A 19,740-nucleotide genomic window follows, 5' to 3' on the forward strand; every position below is an offset into this window, starting at 1 on the left:
TGTGTGGTTGGTGGTCTGTCTGGAGATCCCCAAGCATTCATGCTTCAGTCCCAAATTGCCCTCTGAATTTGAGGTCACAAGTCTGAGTCCCTGCCTGCGGCAGTCGCTGCAGAGGGTCCCCTGAGCTCTGGCACCTTGGGTAGGGACAGCGATCATGGGGGCCCCACTCCAGCCTTTCCAGAGGCGCTCTGCTTGCGAAGGTCACTGAGGAGATCTGGACAGTCCCTGGTGCAGCCTGTGGCAGGTGCTTCTGGCCCACACCCTTGGCCAAGCGGCCTGCTGGGGTTGAATGTGCCTAGGGCATAGTTAGTGCTTGACAAACTTTTTCTGTTCTCTGCCAGAGTTATCAAAAAGAACTATAGGAAAATCTCAGGTAAGGGAGGCTACTACACATGGCTAATGGGAAGATCAGGAACAGTTTGTGGATGGTTTGAGGATGACTCAGAGGATATTCCATTCACTGACTGGACAAATGCTGATGTCTACCCACTGCACCTCATCCTGATCCAGAATGAAAACATACGGCTGAAAGTAAACATGAGGGCTTACAATATAGTGAAGCAGACAAATACTCATCAGGTAATCATATAACCATTATGAATTTATATGGGAATCCTGGGTGTGGTGGCACATGCCTGTGATCCCAGCACTCTGGAGGCTGAGGCAGGAAGATCACCACAAGTTCAAGGACAGCCTAGGCTCCATGGTGAGTTTAAGGCCAGCCTGAACTATATAGTGAGACCCCATCTCAAAACCAATTTTTTTTTTACATGGGAAGAACCCTAATGGTCCAGTGGGGAAATAGTGAAATAAATTATGACGTGTTCTTTTGAGTTAATATACAGCAATTGAAACTGTTTCTAATAGTTGTAAAATGATTATAGTAACACTGGGTGTTTTCAAATGGGATATAAGATACACAGTATGTCCCGTTTTATAAAGTTCCTGTCTTACACAGAAAGGCTGGCCATGTGCCACACTATCAGTGCCTGTTACTGGTGGTGCTCAGGAGACAGCTCATCCTCGGGAAAGAGCCACACCCTCTCCAGGAGGCCAAGAGTTGCATGAGCACAGGATTCCCATGAGGTGCAGTGCAGGCTCTAAGAGATGAGGGACTAATTTTCATGGGGCAGGGCTGGGGTGAGGCTCCTCGGCCTCCTCTTGCTGGGACTCACAGAGCTGAGACATGGCCTGCAATGCTGTCCCTTCACTCTCGCTCTGCAGCGCTCACTTGTCTTCATCGGCTGTTGTTTTTTGCCCACTTTTTCTAAAGACAATAATATGTGTCTAGGGATGAAGTGGAAGTTTGATTTCCGAGTGTTCCTGGGCATCTGCTTAAACTCCTTTGTCATTCATCCAGGCCTGGTGTTCTCATGTGTTGCCCCTTCTTCTAGAATCGACTGACAATGGGTGTTTAATTTGAAGACTTTTTCCTTGGAAGCCAGTGACATGCTATTACTTTTATCAATTTACAAAAACTAATCGCATATTTCTGGATTTGTTTTTCTCAGCAGCTTGGGTCTTTGAATAACAAATTAAGTTAACTTATTACAGAAGTACTGAGGTCATGCACGTAAGTACAGGGCAGGAGATATATGGTACAGAAGGGGAAGGTGCTGACTTTTCCTCTGACCTGTACAGTTTTTCACTTCAGCAGTTTCCCTCTACGTTCAGTCACTTGTGTGCTTTAAAGACCTCAGGGGCTGGCTGCTCGGGGGAGCAGTTCTGTTGGGCTGCTGGTGATGATGCCAACAACCTGTCCTCTCTGCCTCCTGGGACTCACTCTGCTTCTTGCGTGAGGTCCCCATGAAGACAGGGCTGTTTTTGCATTGTTAGTTGAGGGGCACTGCTGCTTTCCTTGTGCTGCAGGTTACTCGACAAGAGATCTACCCTCTGAGGCCTCTAAGACTTCGTCGTGGGTGTGCTGCAATGTGAATACTGATGGGAAGCCGCTGTCATCAAGATCTTGCTGGCGTCTTCTGCCACCACTTGAGGACACAGCTAATGACGTAATTTGGGCTCATGTCTGCTGGCCTGAGGCAGGAGCGGGGAGGACAGTGTGGAGTGGAGGTCCCACGGCTGGCCTGGTCCCTCAGGGACACTGCTCCTGCCCACACAGGGCTGTAGTTTATACAGAAAGCAAGGCTGCTGCACATGCACGTCACCCACCTGAAGCCAGATGACAGCTCACTTCTGGGATTTATTTTTTCTCTTTATCAATGTACAGTCTGTCCCATCTGTGTTTCCTCTTACCTGCCAATCACCACTCTATTTCAGGGATAGTTTCAGGCACAGTTGAATTATTGTTAATAGCAGATGACTTTTGGGCCTCTTAACTTTCATGTTTTAACTACATGGTCCAGTATATAATGGAACTTCACTTCTTCTGGATCCTGAGGTTCAGCAGTTCAGCTGACCCTCTGGGCACTGTCCATGCCAGTGCAGTGAGGGAAGAGGACACTGGAAGAGCTGGGGGTTGGGGAGATGAGGAGCCACTGACGGCAGGGTCCCCTTGCCTGGAGGTCCAGAGAGGACAAGTCCCGCTGCCTGCACTGTGGTCCCCACCTGTGCACCACTTGTGTGGGGCTCCCCCAGCAGGAGCAAAGTGGGATGGGCAGCTTCAAAAGGCAGCTGCTAGTTTTGCAAGGACCTGGCATTTCCCTTCCGAGCAGTTAACAGAGGGCTCCACATGAAGGCCAGTGTGTGCAGGGACCAGGGAGTAGAGCCAAGGCCCGAGGGTCTGGTTGCCTGGCCCTCACTGTGCATGCACAAGCTGAGGGTGGGGTAAGCAGGAAAAGGGGCAGGGCAGAGAGCAGTGCCCAATGGGAAGGGATAGGAGAAGGGGAAGGGGGGAGGGTTAGGGGCGGAGTGTGGGGAGAGCAGAGGGCCTGGGGTCTGCTGGGCTCAGAGTCCCATTCAGCCCAGTGTTCCAGCTCTGGGTCTGTTTCACCCAGCCTTCATCACAGGCCAGGGGCGGTGTAGCGCAATCATGTGAGTTTTCTCTGTGGGAAGTATATATACAAGGTAACTAGTATCAGGAAACTCACATTCCTAGTGAAAAAGCCTAAAAATTGACCATATCCCCATTTCACAAGCATGCATTCTCCATCTTCACTTCAAAAATTCCTGAGAATTGAATTGAGTGTTTTCAATTTTAAACTCATTTATTAGTTTAAGTGCTTTGATTTTCCTTCAAGTATACCAGATTTTGAACATCTGGTAATTATCCCAGTGTTTCAGGGAAGAGATTCTAGCAAGAGCACAGCTAAAGGGCAGAGTAACTGTATCAGTCAGCTTCCTTTTGCTGAGACGAAGTACCCGAAGCCTCTGACTTAGTGGGGGTTTACTTGGGTCATGATTTAAGTGGGTTCAGCCCACGGCCATCTGACTCCAAGGCAGAGGAGGCGTGGCAGAAAGGCATGGTAAAAGCAGCTGCTCGCGCCATGGCTGCCATGAAACAGAGGAAGGATGGAGAGGCTGGAAACAAAAATGCATCCTTCCAGCCAGGTATGGTGGTGCCAACGTGTAATCCCAGCACAAAGGAGGCTGACACAGGGGGATCACCGTTGAGTTCAAAGCCAGTCTTAACTACCTAGCAAGACCTCTCCAAAAACAAAACAAACCAGGTCACAACCCCAGCCCCTGGACATCTGCAAACCAGGCCCTACCTCCTAACAGCACATTCAACAATAAACCCTGTGGATTAATCTACAGGAGTTCAGTGTACCCAGGGTCATTCTGGGGGAAGGAGCTCATGTTCCCCAGACTGGAGGTCATCTGTGGGCACTCAACTCTGTGTGTCCAGCCTCTCAGAGTGGAAAGTGACCTGTGTTCCTGCCCAGTGCAGCCAGCAGCCTGGGCCTGATATCCACAGCCTCCCTGGGCCCCTGGCCTGTATAAGGATGTGGGAGGGGGGCAAGTCTTCTGCAGATGGCCTCTGCCCTCACCACAGAGCACAAGGACAAAGCTGCAGCCCAGAGAACATCTTTTCTCTGCCCTGTGTGCAGCCTCCTGCTGTCTTCCAGCTGGACAGGGTGACACCACAGTCTCATCCCCATTCTTCCTGCTGGGGATAAAAGGGCCTCTCCTTGCCTTCTCTGCGATGGACTGGCCATCACAGTGGCCCCAGCATCTGCTGAACAATGTTCCAGACTGGACCTGACATGTAACTAAATGGAATCCATGGATCTGAAAGGATCCTTCTACTAGAACAGATAAAGAGCAAACCTCAGAGACACTAAGGAGGAGTAAGCGATAAAATGTGTTAATTTCCTGATTGTGAAGCTTGTATTGTAGTTGTCAGAGCCAGGTGTGGTGGTGCATACCTGTAATCCCTGCTACTGGAGAGGCTGAGGCAGGAGAATTGCATGTTAGAGCTCAGCCTGGGCAATTTACAAAGACCTAGTTTCCAAAAAATAAAAGGAAAGAGTTGGGGATGTACCTCAGTGCTCTCTGGGTTTAATTTCTGGGGGCAAAAAGACAAACAGAAAGGTGAAAAGCTGGCAAAATGTTTCTCTGTGCCGAAAGAATTATAGGTGGGATTTTTTAATTTTTGAGACAGAGTCTCACTATGTAGCCCAGGGTTACTTTGAGCTCATTGCAATCCTGCCTCAACCTCCCAAGTGCTCAGACTATAGGTGTACATCACCACATTGGGCCTATAAATCAGTTCTTAAAGTTAGAAAAATAATAAAATTATATGTTTGATGGCACTTGCAACATGTTACAGTGTTGACAGTGGTTATAGCATCATTATACCAAACTGATGTCATCCATACAGAATGACAAGAATTGGGAAAATGCAACTTTCAAAATATCACTAAAGTGATATTTCACTCCAACAATGCATTAATGAGAACTTGGTTGTTCAGGTGGATTTAAAATAGCTGGCGCAGGGCCAGGGATTTAGCTCAGTGGAACTGTGCCTGCCTCGCAAGTCCAATGTCCTGAGTTCAATCCCCTGTACTGGAGGGGAGGGGGGAGCAGGCATATAGGAAGTTTGAGTACATATAACTTAGTAACACTGGGTTTTACTTGCAAACATCACTTAAAAGTTACAGATGTGAAGAAACAGTTTAAAATAATATATAATTTTCATCATGTATCTATGATACAAATTTTTTTCTTTTAATAAAGTTTTCATGTCATGCAGCTTATGGGAAATAATTAAAATGTGTTATATACATATATATAGTACAATAAAAATTATCTTTTCAGATCATATATCTTCTTAAAATCTCCAGATATTCTTGTGTTGTTTCTGAGATTAGATCTTGGCTTAATTTATTAGCAGATCTTGTGGGAGAAACTTTTAAAGAATCCAGATTCAAATACAGCAGTAGCTAGAAAGAAAAAGAGTTACAATCTTTATCTCAAAGACTTCATATTAACTAAACATGAGTTATTAAAAAATTGAGAACTTGATCAGTGATAACGAAAATTCCCTATGTACAAGTATAATACAAAATTATTACTAAACACAATTTGCCTCCAGTTGCGCACTGAACTAATTATCATGCAGCTGACACGACCATGTGCTAAGGTCCTGGGAGACCAAGATTGGGATGCAGGGGCCAAACTGACTCTGTAACCTGGAAAAACAGGTTTCAAGTGGAATCCACACAGATGCTGTGATAGATAAAAAGTGGCACTGCTGGGACACACAGAGAGACCTGTATTTTGTGTCACTCGTGCAGGATTTGGGGTGGAAGTGATATGTAAGGTGGCACCTGAAGCATAAGGAGAAAGCACACCGGGAAGGGGGAAGGGGGACAGGAGATGCCTAGCAGGGAGGCAGAGCCCAGGGGCAGAGGAGGGTGGATGGCAGGAGACAAGAATCCAAGTGATCTGAGTACTTTTATTCCATGCTAAGGAATCTAAAATTTCCCTGAAGGCCAAAGGTAAACCAACGACAAAATCAATGACAGGAGCTTTAAAACAAAACTTGTCAAGCAACGGTTTATGAGCTGCAACTGCCTGACTCCTCCTCCTAGACGAGTTCAAACTGTAGCCATGAAACAGGGAAGCTGAGGAGGCCTCTGTTTTTCAAGCACAGTTTCATCCTGCAGCTGAGTCTCTGGGGAGACCCAGGAGGGAGGGTGCTGAGCCAGGGCAAAGAGACACACAGGCTTTCTGAGACTTTTAAAGTTATGAAGCATGACAAAATGAGGACTACGTATATCCTTTATTGGAAACGTTTATATTTTCACGCCTTTCATTTGGTGTTATAAAACACTGAATGGAGGTTCTATTACACAATGAAAGGAAAGAGATGCCATTTGCTTTTTATGATTTATTTCAAAAGTCAATTAATATAAATGTAATTCATAAATTTTGTGAACACACCTGCTCTTACTGCTCTAGTTATACTTTTGTCCAACTCTTGCCGCATCTGACATAAATCAAATGTTTAAGCTATCGTAATGTTTAAGGTATAGAAGAGACATTTTATGGGAATAGTGTCACTTCGAAAATGTGGCCTTTAAGACTTACAGAGACAAGATCTAACCTGAAGAATGCTTGAAAGTTGCATAAGTAAAATTCTTAGTTTTAAGTTTAGATAATAGACAATACATATATGCAGTGCCGTTAGGGTAAAACCTAATGCCATTTGGTCTATTAAAGGAAAAAAGTGAGAGAGAAAAAGTTATTGTAATCCAGTGAGGACAGTGTATCTAAAAGTGTATCTTACTACAATTGACTTATGTGTTTTACATATTTCTTCGGCCTAGGTTAGTCGGTTTTTTACTCTGTATGTCTGGTAATTAACTTTCTAAATTATCAATAAATGAATCTGATGCTGGCAAAAATAAAAGAGGGTGGGGGAAAGGGGAAAAAAAGAATTGAAATGTGTTATGTACATGTACTGATTGCCTACAATTAATGTAATCATTATGTATGGCAAAAAATATGCTAATAAATGTCAAAAAAGAAAAAATCAGTCTGTTAAATATAGAGATGATGTTTTATTAAAACAAAATATAAAGCTCTTATTTTATGCTGAATGCATTGCTTTATATTTCTTTATTTTCCCCTATAGTACCGGGGATTGAACTTAGAACCTTGGGATGGCCAGGCAGGCATGGCGACACTGAGCTACATCACCACTCTATTTTATAGTTCTTAGCAAAACTCTGCCCATTATAAAACTTTAATCCTTTTTTCCACATTAATAGATTTTTACTGAAAGTTAACTCTACTTTCCCCTACTTTTAAAATAATTAAAAATTAAACATACATTCTGTTATTAATTTCTAGCACAGAATCTGAAGTATAGAAATGGAGAAAGTGGTATTGTTATAATGGCATGCAAAAAATCTATTCGCAGAAGATTTAAAATACAAAGGGGCCAGAGATTCAGCTCAGTGGCCCTGCCGCCTGCCTTGCAAGCACAAGGACCTGTGTTCGATCCCCGGTACCAAAAAAAATTTTTTTTTAATTAAATAAAATATAAAAGAATAAAGAATAAAGCTGGCATTTAAAAAAATAAAATACATACAAATATTTCAGAGAAATCTGCTTAAAAAGGATAAACATTGGTTAGAGCCAGTTTGCAAACTCTCTTTGCTTCGTCACTTTCTAGAAATGGAAACAGGGAAAACAATATGCAGCTCTTACTATAACTTTGCTATCTTTTCAGAAGTTAGAAGTCAATTCTTCAGAAACATGTGACTCATTAATCTTTTCCATTTATGAAATGTGGGGAATGTGCCCATCTATTTTACACTTTCCCCAGCTAACATGTTCTTACTGAAAACTTTTGTATAAAAGCTTTTTTCTTACTAATGCTCCAAGGAGGGTGGAACCTAGCACACACAGCATCATAACGCTTTGTAGTGGCAATGATAATGTGATATCCAATGCCTTTATGAATTTTAGGTGTGAAGACAAGTTTCTTTGACAGGTTTCCCAATATTTCAAAAGACTCTCTTCTGTCACATTTCTGCAGCAACAGCATTACAGACAAGTGTTACAAAAGTACCAAATGAATACCAGAAGAAAGTGGAAGCATTTATTAAAAGAATCCTCTACCACCACTAATTTAAACTATGTAAAATGTCAATCATACTTTTACAAGACTTGAAAAACTAACCATGTAATTATATTTTCCTACTTACTTACTTTCTATAGATAATAGATTTTATGTCTTTATATCCCATCCACAAGAACTCATAATACATGAATTTGGCTTTGATAAAAATGAAATCTTTTCCTGAAAAGATTGTTCAATTTTGTGAAGAACGTTTTGGCCTTTTTCCTTACTTCTTTATCTTACTTTCTGCATTGCTGAGACAAAATACCTGACCCCAAAAGTTAAAGGAGGAACAGTTTGTAGCTCATTTTGTAGAGGTTTCAACCCAGAGTCAGCTGGGCCCAACGCACAGTGGCATCACAGAGGAGAAACAGTTCATGGCATGGTAGGCAGAAGGCTGTGAGCCTGCCTTCATCTTTCCCTTTATATCCCATCCAGGCTACAAACCCATTTGGATGGTGTCACCCAGGCCCAGAGTGGGTCTTTCCATTATACACATCCAGAAAAATGCTAAACTAATCAGTGGACTAATTCAGTTATCACCTACTCTTAATCCATATTCACACACCCCAGATACAGCTAACTCTGAAAAGCTCCACCTATGAGCACATAAGGCTTTGGGGGAACATCAAGACATAAGTCATAACACTTCTCTGTGTGTGTGAGTGTTGGAGTTTGAATGCAGGACCTCACACATGCTGAACATGGACTCTACCATTGGACAACATCCCCAGCCCTGTAATGAAGACATTTTAACTCTCTAGATAGGAAATACTTGTGGTATAGCAAATTTAAACCACAATCATTGTTTTTTCTCCTCTTAAAGACTATCTGGCAGAAACTGTCTCTGTTCCAGCCATGAGTGGCCTCCACCTCCATTAACTGTCTGCCACATTTCACTGACCCTTGAGTACTTTATAACATAAATGATAGCTGAGGGCAACTGATTTTCAGGAAGAGAGAAGAAAGCTTAGAGGGAAAAAGGACAGACTCAGGACATCCTGAGGGAGGGCTGCTCTGGAAAGTGACCCCCCCCCCAAAGCGCACTCAAGGTCTTGAGAACAGAAGGCTCCAGCTCTGTCCTTGTTGGTGGGAGGTTGGAGTGGTTTGGCTCACAAGTGAAAACTGACAATTTGCTGAATTTAGAAAAGTCCTTTTAATTCTCACTTTCCCATTAAATTACAGTTTCCTTACATTTCCCTTACTATAAATTCAGAATTGTTGTTCCCAGTAGAATGGCTTACTACAGTGCCCAGCACACATTATGAAAACTGTCTTGGTGACACTAATCACCATCTTTTTTTTTTTTTTCACTAATCACTATCATATTCCGCTAGATGGGGTGTCACCAAAGACTTCTGACCTGTGTCAAGGAACAGGTTAGTGGAAACTGAATGTTGCCAGGAGAAATAAAAAAGCCTGAAAAATTGCTAATGTTTATGTTTACTATTAAATCAAAAGGTATATTCACTCCTTGTGAATATATATATTTAAGGAAACATGCTCCTTTCTCTGTAGTGTGATGTTTGTTTCTTGATGGGGATTGCGCTTCTAGGGCTGGAGAAAGCGAGTCCAGCCTTCATGAGGGAAGCAAGTCTGCAGCGTCTTTTATACTTGCCATTTCCAAAAACATAAGGTGACAAAATTGTGCACAGCAGAACAGTGCACCGTGGCGTTCAGCTTATTAGAATTCTCTCACAGCTGCTGGTTTTCAAACTATGTCGGCAGAATCTAAGGTTCCCCTGAGGACACTGCAGGCTGAATGGAGAACAAGTCCCCCTTTAGAGCCTGCACTCCTTCTTCAGCCAGACAGTTCTACTTCTGCTTCGTACAACAGTTTCATGCAAACATTTTTTTCTTTAAAAAAGTTCTATTTGAAAATATTTTTTTAGAAAGTAGTGAAAGTCAAAGTCCCTAATCTGACACATGAGCCATCACAGGATCAGAGAGGTCATAACTTGGCTGTAGTCACAGGGCCAGCGGGTCAGGCAGGAATGGGCTTGCAGTCATCTCGCGGGGCCTGAGTTTTGAATAGTTGCTTCTCTCATATTCAGGAAAGATTATACATTTTTAAATCACCTTAGAGAAAATATGTAAAACTGTCGTGGAGCTCAATGATGTTCAACATGAGACGTTAAGAGTAGCTCTCTAACAAACTTGAGTTCTAAAGTTATGAATATAGATAAAGCATGCAAATTAATATGAATTGTTAGTAGCCACTAAATCACAGAACAGGGAACTTGAAGGAGAAAATCATAAGACGTGGTTTACTCAAATCATTCAACAAGTGAATAATCCATGTTTTGGATTATTTATAGCAAAATTCAAAAAACAAAACAGATTTCTCTTTACCATCTAGCATCATCTAGCCACCTCTCACCATGACTTGAGATATACAAAGACATGGTTTAATTTCAATCTTAGTCCCGGCAGAAGCAACAGGAGAAGCACCATATGGACTTAGACTCTCTCTGCCTCCCTCCTGCAGGGACGTCCTGGCTGCATGAAATCAGGTCTGCTGTCTCTGCGGTGAGCAGCTGCTGCTGGGACAGATGCCAGGTGCTTGTTTCATCCACTGACAAGTGTGTGCTGAAGTGTGTGATCCTCAGTGAGGCACTCACATGCCCACATCTGCCCGTGAGCTATGTGCTAGCAACAAAGCCTATGATGGATCTGGATCTATCTGACCTATGTTCTGAGTACAGATGGAGGGAGGTCATTTTCTGCTACCTCACTGCAGTCACAACAAGAAAGATGATGATATAACCCTTATATACATGTTTTCTTCCTCCTTGACTTGAAATATGCTGAATCTAGGCACTGTACTACATACGTCTACATACATCAACAAATTCATGCAGTTGGCACAATTCTGAACAGGAGAAGTTAAAAATACGTATAAGGAAGTCACAGGAATTCCCCAGGTCTTCTGACTCTCCTTTCAATGCTCATCCATCAGACCAATTATTTCTATGCTGAAATATTTAAGTACCACATCTAGGTCAGTTACATTTTTTGAATAAGGTTAACGAGTATCTCTTGAAAAATGAGAGCTACAGGGACTTTTTTAAAAAATTGTAAATTTGTTTCCTTTCTTTATAGTAACTCATATTAGTGTGATCTTTACTTAACATGTGTAAGTCAACTAACTAAACACAGTATTTCATCAGATTAACCTCTCCCCCTGGCATCAAACCCAGGGCCTCATGCATGCTAGCCCAGTGCTCTACCACTGAGCTACTTCCCCTGCCCAGTATTTCACCAAATTATCAACAAGAATTAAGACAGAAATCTGAGATACGAAGGAAAGATGATACTATCACTAACCTTGGTCAGTAGCTCTCCATGCTGTTGTTTGAAGGCTGTGGGTTTAATGGAGGAACCAGGAAGTTTCTTCCCTGGGAAGAAAACTTCTCTGGACCACTAAACTATGATGAAGATTTCTAACACAAGGAGATTCTAGGACAGGTCTTGTACTAACAGTGCTCAGTAATGATCTATTTTGTTGTTGCTCCACCAGAAGTCTGATATTGGCCTCTTCTAGCTGCTCATTAGCCCTGTGAAGACTGCAAAAGACAAATACTGAATATCAAGCAAGTGTGCTCATTGAGACAGATGGGTGAGCGTACAGAACATTCTTGAAACCTTAGGTACCAACAGTTACATGCTTTGCAGCACAAAAAGCTACATTGCTTGAACAGAAGTTTTGATATATTGGGCAGGAACATAGTGCAGTACAAACATTTACATTGCTTGAACAGAACATCCTGTGGCAAAAACATGGGGTCGGGGGGCAGGGGCTTGGCAACAGACAAAGCCCTGCCCTGTTGTGCCTTACTTCTTTACCACCTTAACAGTGAAAATGTATCATAGCGCACCTATCACAGGACAATTAAAAGTGTTCTAAAGAAGTACATATATTTGTAGTGGGATTCCTAACTAACAAGCCATTCTAACAAAGTGAGAAAGAAATGGCTGTCAGTGGTGGCTGGCTTCACAGGAAACACTGCTACTTCCTATAAGAGCTCTTCTTATGAGATTCCTGAGGAAGCCACTAGAAACACTTGTATTTAAAGGATCACTATGAGAGATAATGGATAGGTTAATTAGCTTGACTGCAGTAGCCATTTCTCTTTGTATATATATCTCTATAATCCCAGCACTCTGGGAAGCTGAGGCAGGAGGATAACAAGTTGGAGGCAAGCCTGGGCAGCTAACTTAGTGACTGAGACTGAGATCCTGTCTCAAAATTAAAAAATAGAAAAAAAAGGTACATATGTGTGTGTATGTATGTGTGTGTCTACAACAAACAGACATAGGAAAACATTATGTTGTACTTCTTACATATACAATGAAAAAATAAAACTAAAAAAAAAAGAAGTGTTTATATTTAGTTAACCAGTTTAGGGGTTTTAAAAACCATTTCTTAAAGATATTTTCAAGTGGTGGCTTTCCCACCTGCATATTTGCCCCATTACCTGGCAATGAGAAACTACTTCAGCGCAACCACCTCCAGGGGAGGAGACCGTGGGCTCAGTGATCACAAAGAACCAGGGCACTCCTATGGAGGCATGGCAGGTGAGCCCGCCTCTTCTGTCTTCCGCCCGCCTCTCACACTAATTCACACCAATGAGCTATACTTCTGCTCGTCCCTGTGTGAATCTTTCCCTATATCACAAATATGACTTTATGTAGAGTAGAAGAAAATGCAGCATAGTTTGTCTCCAGGCCGCCTCTAGTGATAGCACCAAAGACCAAAGTCAAGGGAAGTTATTTTATCAAGTGGCAGAATGCACCCAGACGAGCAGTATTAGTAGTACTTGACCTTCTCGGTTTAGGTTGTAATCTTCCAAAACCAAAGTTAGTAATAATTCTACTTAAATGAATGCCAGGATGTAATGTCATAACAACATAACTCTCTTAAGCATAAAGCTTCAAAAATAGCTGAATGACTAGGTCAGATTACCTACAGAAGAATGCTGTAACCAAACGTGATGGTACATACTTGTAATCCCAGCACTCTAAAGGCTGAGGCAGGAGGATCGCCATGGGTTGGAGGCCAAGTTGGGCTACATAATGAGTTCAAGGTCAGCCTGGACTACAAAATGAAACCTTGTCTCAAAAACCCCAAAACCAGTAAAAGGTGGAAGAAATACAAACTTCCTTTGTCTAACATTTTGAAGATAAGTTCATTTACTAACTTTATTTTCCAAAGTTATATTGTCCACTTGGCATTCGTATCCTAATTTCTTTTTAAAAATTTGTTTTTGTTTGTTTATTTTTGGTACCGGGGATTGAACTCAGGACATTGCACTTGCACGGCAGGCACCGGAACCATTGAGCTAAATCCCCGGCCCAATTTCTTTTTTAAAAAATTCTTTTATTGGTACATTTTAGGTATACAATACATTTACATTTATCATTGGGTGCTTGTACCTGTACATGATGTATCTTAGTTCTTATTTTTTCCCCCAGTACCTGTGCATCCTTCACCCCCTCCACCCTTCCTTATTTACATACTTTGTTTCCATTTTTTTCTTTCTCATAATTTTTCCTTTCCCTTCTTCCCTTTCCCCTTCCCCTCCTACCACCCCCACCCCTTTGTCATATCCTAATGTCATGGACCTGTCTCTAAACATTATGCTTTAAGGGACAAATTAACGAGCTTAAACTTTCTGTGATTCTGTTTTGACTTACTTGTTTAGTTCACTGGACAATGACTTTCTTCTAGCCAATTCTTTTAGATATTTTTGCCTATACTTTTCCAATAGTATTTTATTGGACTCTTCTTGAGTCTTCATTTGAAAGAGCACTGATTCCAGGTCTGCAATTCTGAGTTCCATCTGACTTCTCAATGAACCATTACTAGTCTCTGTTAATTGCTGTACATATTCTTGACATGCTGCTTGTCTCTAAAGCAAATTAAAGGATATATTTTAAAAGTAATTATACCCCAATTACAAAAGGTGATCAAACTATGCAGTGAATGTTTCAATTCAAAAATTTTATTACAGTATAAAACAGTGCTATTAATCCCCTTCAAAATCCTTCCCCTCTCTTTTGACACACTTAAATCCATCATCCTTGCCCCTTTCTGAAGCAGTTCTGGAAGTCCTCTTTCATGAGTGTCTTTATAAGGTGCGATTAAAAACCCAGTAAATACTGCTGCTGAGTGCTGTCCAATGAAATGGCAGGCTTGCAACAACATTATGATGTGTCCTCATCTACCTTAGCCACCAGATCTGGCACCATGTGACTTCAGGCTCTTTCCCAAAGTCAAAATGACCATGAAAAGTAAACATTTTGAATCTGTTCAGGACATCAAGACAGCCATGACAGCACAACTAAGGGTGGTCATGATAGAAGACTCCAGAAGTGCTTCAGAAAGTGGCAAGAATGATGACACAAGTATGCCCAAAATCAGGGAGAGTATTCTGAGGGGGACTCATGGCAATGTGTCTTTTTTATTGTGATAAAATTTTGGGGTTGTTTTTTTTTTTTTGCCACCGGGGATCAAACTCCAGACCTTCTGCTTTCGAAGCACACAGCAGAACCACTGAGCTAAATCCCCAGCCCCAAATTTTTAAAAATATTTAAAACATCCACTGTATGTTTTGATCATAACTCAGTTATTTTGTATTTATTTCCTTTAGTTTTGAGGCAATGATTCAGAAAGAAATTTGATATATGTGAAAAAGATGCTGGATTTACCATCACTATTAACTGCATTAAATCTGAATTATAAAAATTGTGAATCTTTTTTTCTTCGTGGTGCAAGGGATCCGACCCAGTGCAAGGAAAGCACTCTACCGCTGAGCTCCTTCCTTAGCCTAGAATCATTTTTAATATTCATGTAATCTGATCAAAGAATAGAAACAATTCAAAAACTTAAAAACTGAACAAGGTGACAATTTAAGAGTACTGTATAACTGTCAAACCACGTTTTTCTCTGCTTTTAACAGTTTTATGTCCATTAGTCTTCAAAAATCAAATGATTCTTTAATAAATACCATTATTCTGAGAGATCAAGTTAGTTATAATGAAATGGAAATATTTAATGGAAGACACAAGATGTCATCTTCCTTCTAAAAAATTCACAAGACAAAAGTTATAAGGGAAGGGGAAGAAATACATACAATGTAAACATTCAAAATATAATTTTCATGAAATTATTTCAGCACATTAAAGATAAATAAATTAACCTGTAAAAACAGATTGACTTGTGATAATTTTTCGACTAATTCCCGCCTGGCTCTTTCTTCAATCTCCTGCTTATACTGTTCTAGTTGGCCATGTTCTAGCACATTCTTCTCTATGTGACGTCTCAGGTTAACTACTTCTTCTTCCAGCTTCTTTTCATTCTTCTCTAGTGTCTCACACTTCTTTTGTATATTTTTCACAGATAATAACTCGTGCTGGAGAAAGTCACTATTTCTATCCAGATGTAGACATCTGGATGATGCAGTTTCCAGTTTTGCTGCAAGATCATCAACCTGCATGAATAAAAGAACACGGATTGGTAATGAAGGAAGTAAGCTGGAAATAGAATCAAAATTTCTGACAGAGGGCCGGGGAAATAGCTCACTGGCACCCCGCCTGCCTTGCAAGCACAAGGTCTTGAGTTTCATCCCCGGTACTGGAGAAAAAAAAGAAAAGAAACTGACATAAATTCACTTTTCACAAAACATAATCTGTACTATATTCTTAGAAAATATTCCCTTGAGGCCAGGGATTTAGCTCAGGGGTTCCACTGCCTGCCTCGCAAGCGCAAGCTCCCGAGTTTGATCCCCAGTACCAAAAAAAATAAAAAATAAAAAGGAAATATTCTCTTGAATTACTCAAAAAATCAACAGTTAAAACCAGCAGGAGGCATGAAAATATACCTTTTTTTTTCCCCTCCAATGTTTTTAAGTTTAAATAGTGATTTGTTATGTTTTTCTGTTCTTCCCCCCCCCCATTAACTTTATTGGTACATTTTAGGTATAAAATACAGTTACAGTCATCACTGGGATATTGTACCATTACATAAGTCTCTTGGTTCTCATTTTTTTTCCCCTTCCCTTGCCCTCCCTTCAACCCCTCCACCCTTCCCTATTTGCAAAGACCTTGTTTCCATTTTTTTCCTCTTCTCATATTTTTTCCTTTCCCTTTTTTCCCTTCCCCTACCCCTCCCAATTACCCTGCTCTTTTAGACCTTTTCTTCCTGTTACACAATATCAGTTATACATTTTTAAAATTACAATATTAACATGTAGGAGACATTACCACAGATTTTACAGAATTTGAAAGGATATAGAAAGCATATTACAAAAATCGTTTTGGAAATAAATTTGACAACGTCTAAGAAGTAACTTAGAAGACAAATTAATGAAACTAACTCAGGAGGAAATATAAAATTTGAATAGCACCTATTAAAGAAAGTATATTCCTAGCTTGAAAACCTACCTATATGACAACAGCAGGCTCATAAACATTTTAACTGATAAATTATATCAAACATTTAAAGCAGGAAAAAGAAGGAACACTTCTCCCCTCATTTTAGGAACTCAACATTGTGCTAATCCTAAAACTGGATAAAGATAATAGAAGAAAAAAGTATGAACACAGATAGAAATTTGTTTAACAAAACAAACTCTTAGAAGTCAGATCTGGCAGGATGTAGAAAGTGGTTTTATTATAGGGATGGCAGTGTTGGTTCAGCATTGGAAAATCCACCCCCAAAAGTCATCGTTTTAACAGAGGAAAGGAGAAAGCCATATGATCCTGTCACTAGTTGGAGAAAGAGTATTGGACTAAATTCTACAGCTGGTCATGGTAAAAGCTATCAGGAGACTAGGAGTAGAACAGAACCTTCTCAACAGATCAAAGACATGTACTCCATACTTCCAACAAAAACTCCTTCTATGAATGGAGATGATACAATGCTTTCTCCCTCAAGTGGGGAACAAGGGCATATATGCCTACTCTTCATCTGTCCATTAGACTTTGAAACATAGGTCTAAACCAAAATAGTCTGGCAATAAAATGACACAACTAGGATAGGATTGGCACGGCAGAAGCAAAATCTTTATATGTAGATGACATGATCATCTACAGAGAAAATACTAAGAAATCTCTAGGAGCCCCTAGGACTTGTACTTGAATTTAGCAGGATTAGAAAACACAAGGTATATATAAAAATTCAGGTCTGTGTATACTTGCTATAAATGAAGAACTGGATATTGAAATTTTAAAGTTATGTAGGAGTACAAAGGACCTAGAAAAGTTAAAAACAAAAACAAAAAACAGTGTTGGAAGGCATTTAGCACCCAATTTTAAGACTTCTTCTAAAGCTACAGTAATCAAGGCAGTGTTGGTGTAAGGAAAGACATACAGATCACTGGAATAAAACAGAGAATCTAGAAATAGAACCACACATATATGGTCCACTGAGTTTTGAAAGATTATTTAACATTAGCATTTTATAGAATATAAACTCGATTCAAGAGCCCAGGAAGAGATAGTGTCTTCAGCAAATGGCACTAGAACACCTGGTATCCATATATAAAAAGTTAACCTCAACCCTTTTTTTCCCATACATGGAAAATAACTTGAAGGGATCTATGAACCTAAATAAGAAAGTCTAAAAGTAAAAAACTTTAAGAAGAAATTATAAGGGAAAATATTTATGAATTCAGGGTAGGCAAGAACTACCTAGGATCATGATGTATAAAAGAAAAAAAAAAGATAAATGAGATTCCACCAAAATTTAGAACTTTAAATGACATCATTAAAATGAAAAGTAGTCCTTAAACAGACCATATTTACAATGCATATAACCTATGAGCAGAATATGTAAAGAATTCTCAGAGCTCATTAATAGACAACCCAATTAAAATGTAGACATAAGAGGATGATAAATAGCCAGTATAGCACAAGGAATGGTGTGCAATTCTAGAATCAGAAAAATACTCATCAGTACAATAATAAGATTGAATTATACAGTCTTTAGGGACATGAAGTCAAAAGCTTTAAAAGCCTTGTCATGACTTTTTCTTTTTGTTGGATTCTCCCCCTTTGCATTTAATTTGTCACACCCAGTCAGTGGATTCATTCTGCTGGGCTTCCTGGGGTTGTGATCCTCATTGTCTTTTCCTAGGGTATTGTCTAAAGTTTTTTGGAGTGCCGGTTTGGTATTCATGATGTTCCTGAGGTGCTATTTATCATCAAAGTATCTTATTTCTCTATCAATTTTGAAAGATAGTTTTGCAGGGTACATCAATCTGGGTTGGAGGCTCTTTTCCTTTAGGGCTTGAAATACATCACTCCAAGCTCTTCTGGCCTTGAGGGTTTGCATTGAGAAGTCTGCTGTGATTCTGATGGGCTTTCCTTTGTGTGTGATTTGTTTCTTTTCTCTCACTGCTTGTAGAATTTTATTCTTCTGTTGGATTTCTGGAATCCTAACTATTATATGCCTATGTGTAGATTTTTTTTGATCAAGACTAGCTGGAGTCGTATATGCCTCACTTATCTGTATGTCAAGTTCTTTTCCCCTCCTTGGGAAGTTTTCTGCCATCACTTCTGTGAAGAGTTTTTTTATGTCATCTGCACTCTCTCCTCTTTCTTCATTGACTCCAATCAGCCTTATGTTATTCTTCTTTGCATCATCTAGCAGCTGCTGGATTGATTTCTCATCTTCCCTTACAATTTTAAAGCCATTTTTCTTGTCCTCCTCACTAATTGCAATCTTATCTTCTATATGTGAAATTCTATCCTCACATTGGCTCATTCTGCTGCACAGACTTTCGATGGAGTTTTTAATCTCTTGGAAATTTGTTTGTATCTGTTTTATGGATTCCATTTGTTTCCTATGTTGGGATTCCATCATGTTCCTCAGATCCTATATTGTTTTCTCTGTGTCCTCTCTAGATGTATTAATCATGTCTTGGACCATGAGCAAAATCTTTGCTGTTATCTGAGTAATTATTTCTGATTTCATTTTTCCCAGATCCCCTTTTGTTGCCAGTTCAGAGAGTCCAGGTGGTTGAGTATCAGAGTGTTCCATCTCTTTTCCCTTTGGGGTTGCTGTAGGTGATCTGGAAGTCTGTTTTGGAGGATTATGTGTCTTCTCATTCCCCCGGGAGTGGGGTGCTTCTGGCGGCCACACGGCTCACCTTCTCTGCCCTAGGAGCTTGGGATGGCAGTGGGGGAGCTTCCTTCCGAATACTGGGACCGGCTGAGCTTCTCTCCCCTAGGAGGTTGGGGTGGCGGCAGGGGAGCTTCCTTCCAGGTGCTGGGACTGGCTGAGCTTCACTGCCCTAGGAGCCTGGGATGGAGGCGGAGAGCTTCCTTCCAGGTGCTGGGACTGGCTGAGCTTCACTGCCCTAGGAGCCTGGGATGGAGGCGGGGAGCTTCCTTCCAGGTGCTGGGACTGGCTGAGCTTCACTGCCCTAGGAGCCTGGGATGGAGGCGGGGGAGCTTCCTTCCGGGTGCTGGGAATGGCTGAGCTTCACTCCACAAATATATTCTCTACACTCATTATTCTTTGTCACAAAACGTGCACTTGATCTTGGACTCTTTATTTTCCTAGGATTGTTTCATTTCTGTCCTTCTTAAAATGACTCTGAGCTATCTCTTAGTAGTACAACCAATCAATGCTAACAGAGTAAGATGCTGAAAATATGACTTTAATTAATGACTATGGTATGTATGGATTTTAGTTATAAGCC

At 40.8% G+C, this 19,740-nt stretch overlaps 1 protein-coding gene across 2 annotated transcripts in view; it reads right to left on the reverse strand.

Moving 5' to 3' along the window:
- Positions 1 to 5,155: 5,155 nt before the first annotated feature.
- Positions 5,156 to 19,740, reverse strand: part of LOC147821246 (ankyrin repeat domain-containing protein 26-like) — a 42,484-nt gene continuing 27,899 nt past the window's right edge. The window contains exons 10-13 of one of the 2 annotated variants that reach the window (XM_087201192.1): positions 15,235 to 15,525; positions 13,730 to 13,944; positions 11,360 to 11,598; positions 5,156 to 5,342 (exon numbers count right to left, since the gene is read on the reverse strand). In XM_087201192.1, coding sequence (XP_087057318.1) covers positions 11,403 to 11,598; positions 13,730 to 13,944; positions 15,235 to 15,525 — 702 coding nt within the window. In that variant the 3' untranslated portion in view covers positions 5,156 to 5,342; positions 11,360 to 11,402. Of the gene's footprint in view, positions 5,343 to 7,467; positions 10,112 to 11,359; positions 11,599 to 13,729; positions 13,945 to 15,234; positions 15,526 to 19,740 lie in introns of those variants that run through there. The other variant, XM_087201191.1, reaches the window with a different exon arrangement.

The sequence above is a fragment of the Heterocephalus glaber genome, unplaced genomic scaffold, assembly GCF_053883595.1.
Source record: "Heterocephalus glaber isolate CG9 unplaced genomic scaffold, H.glaber_assembly_v1.0 deba00001757, whole genome shotgun sequence".
Taxonomy (NCBI): Eukaryota; Metazoa; Chordata; class Mammalia; order Rodentia; family Bathyergidae; genus Heterocephalus; species Heterocephalus glaber.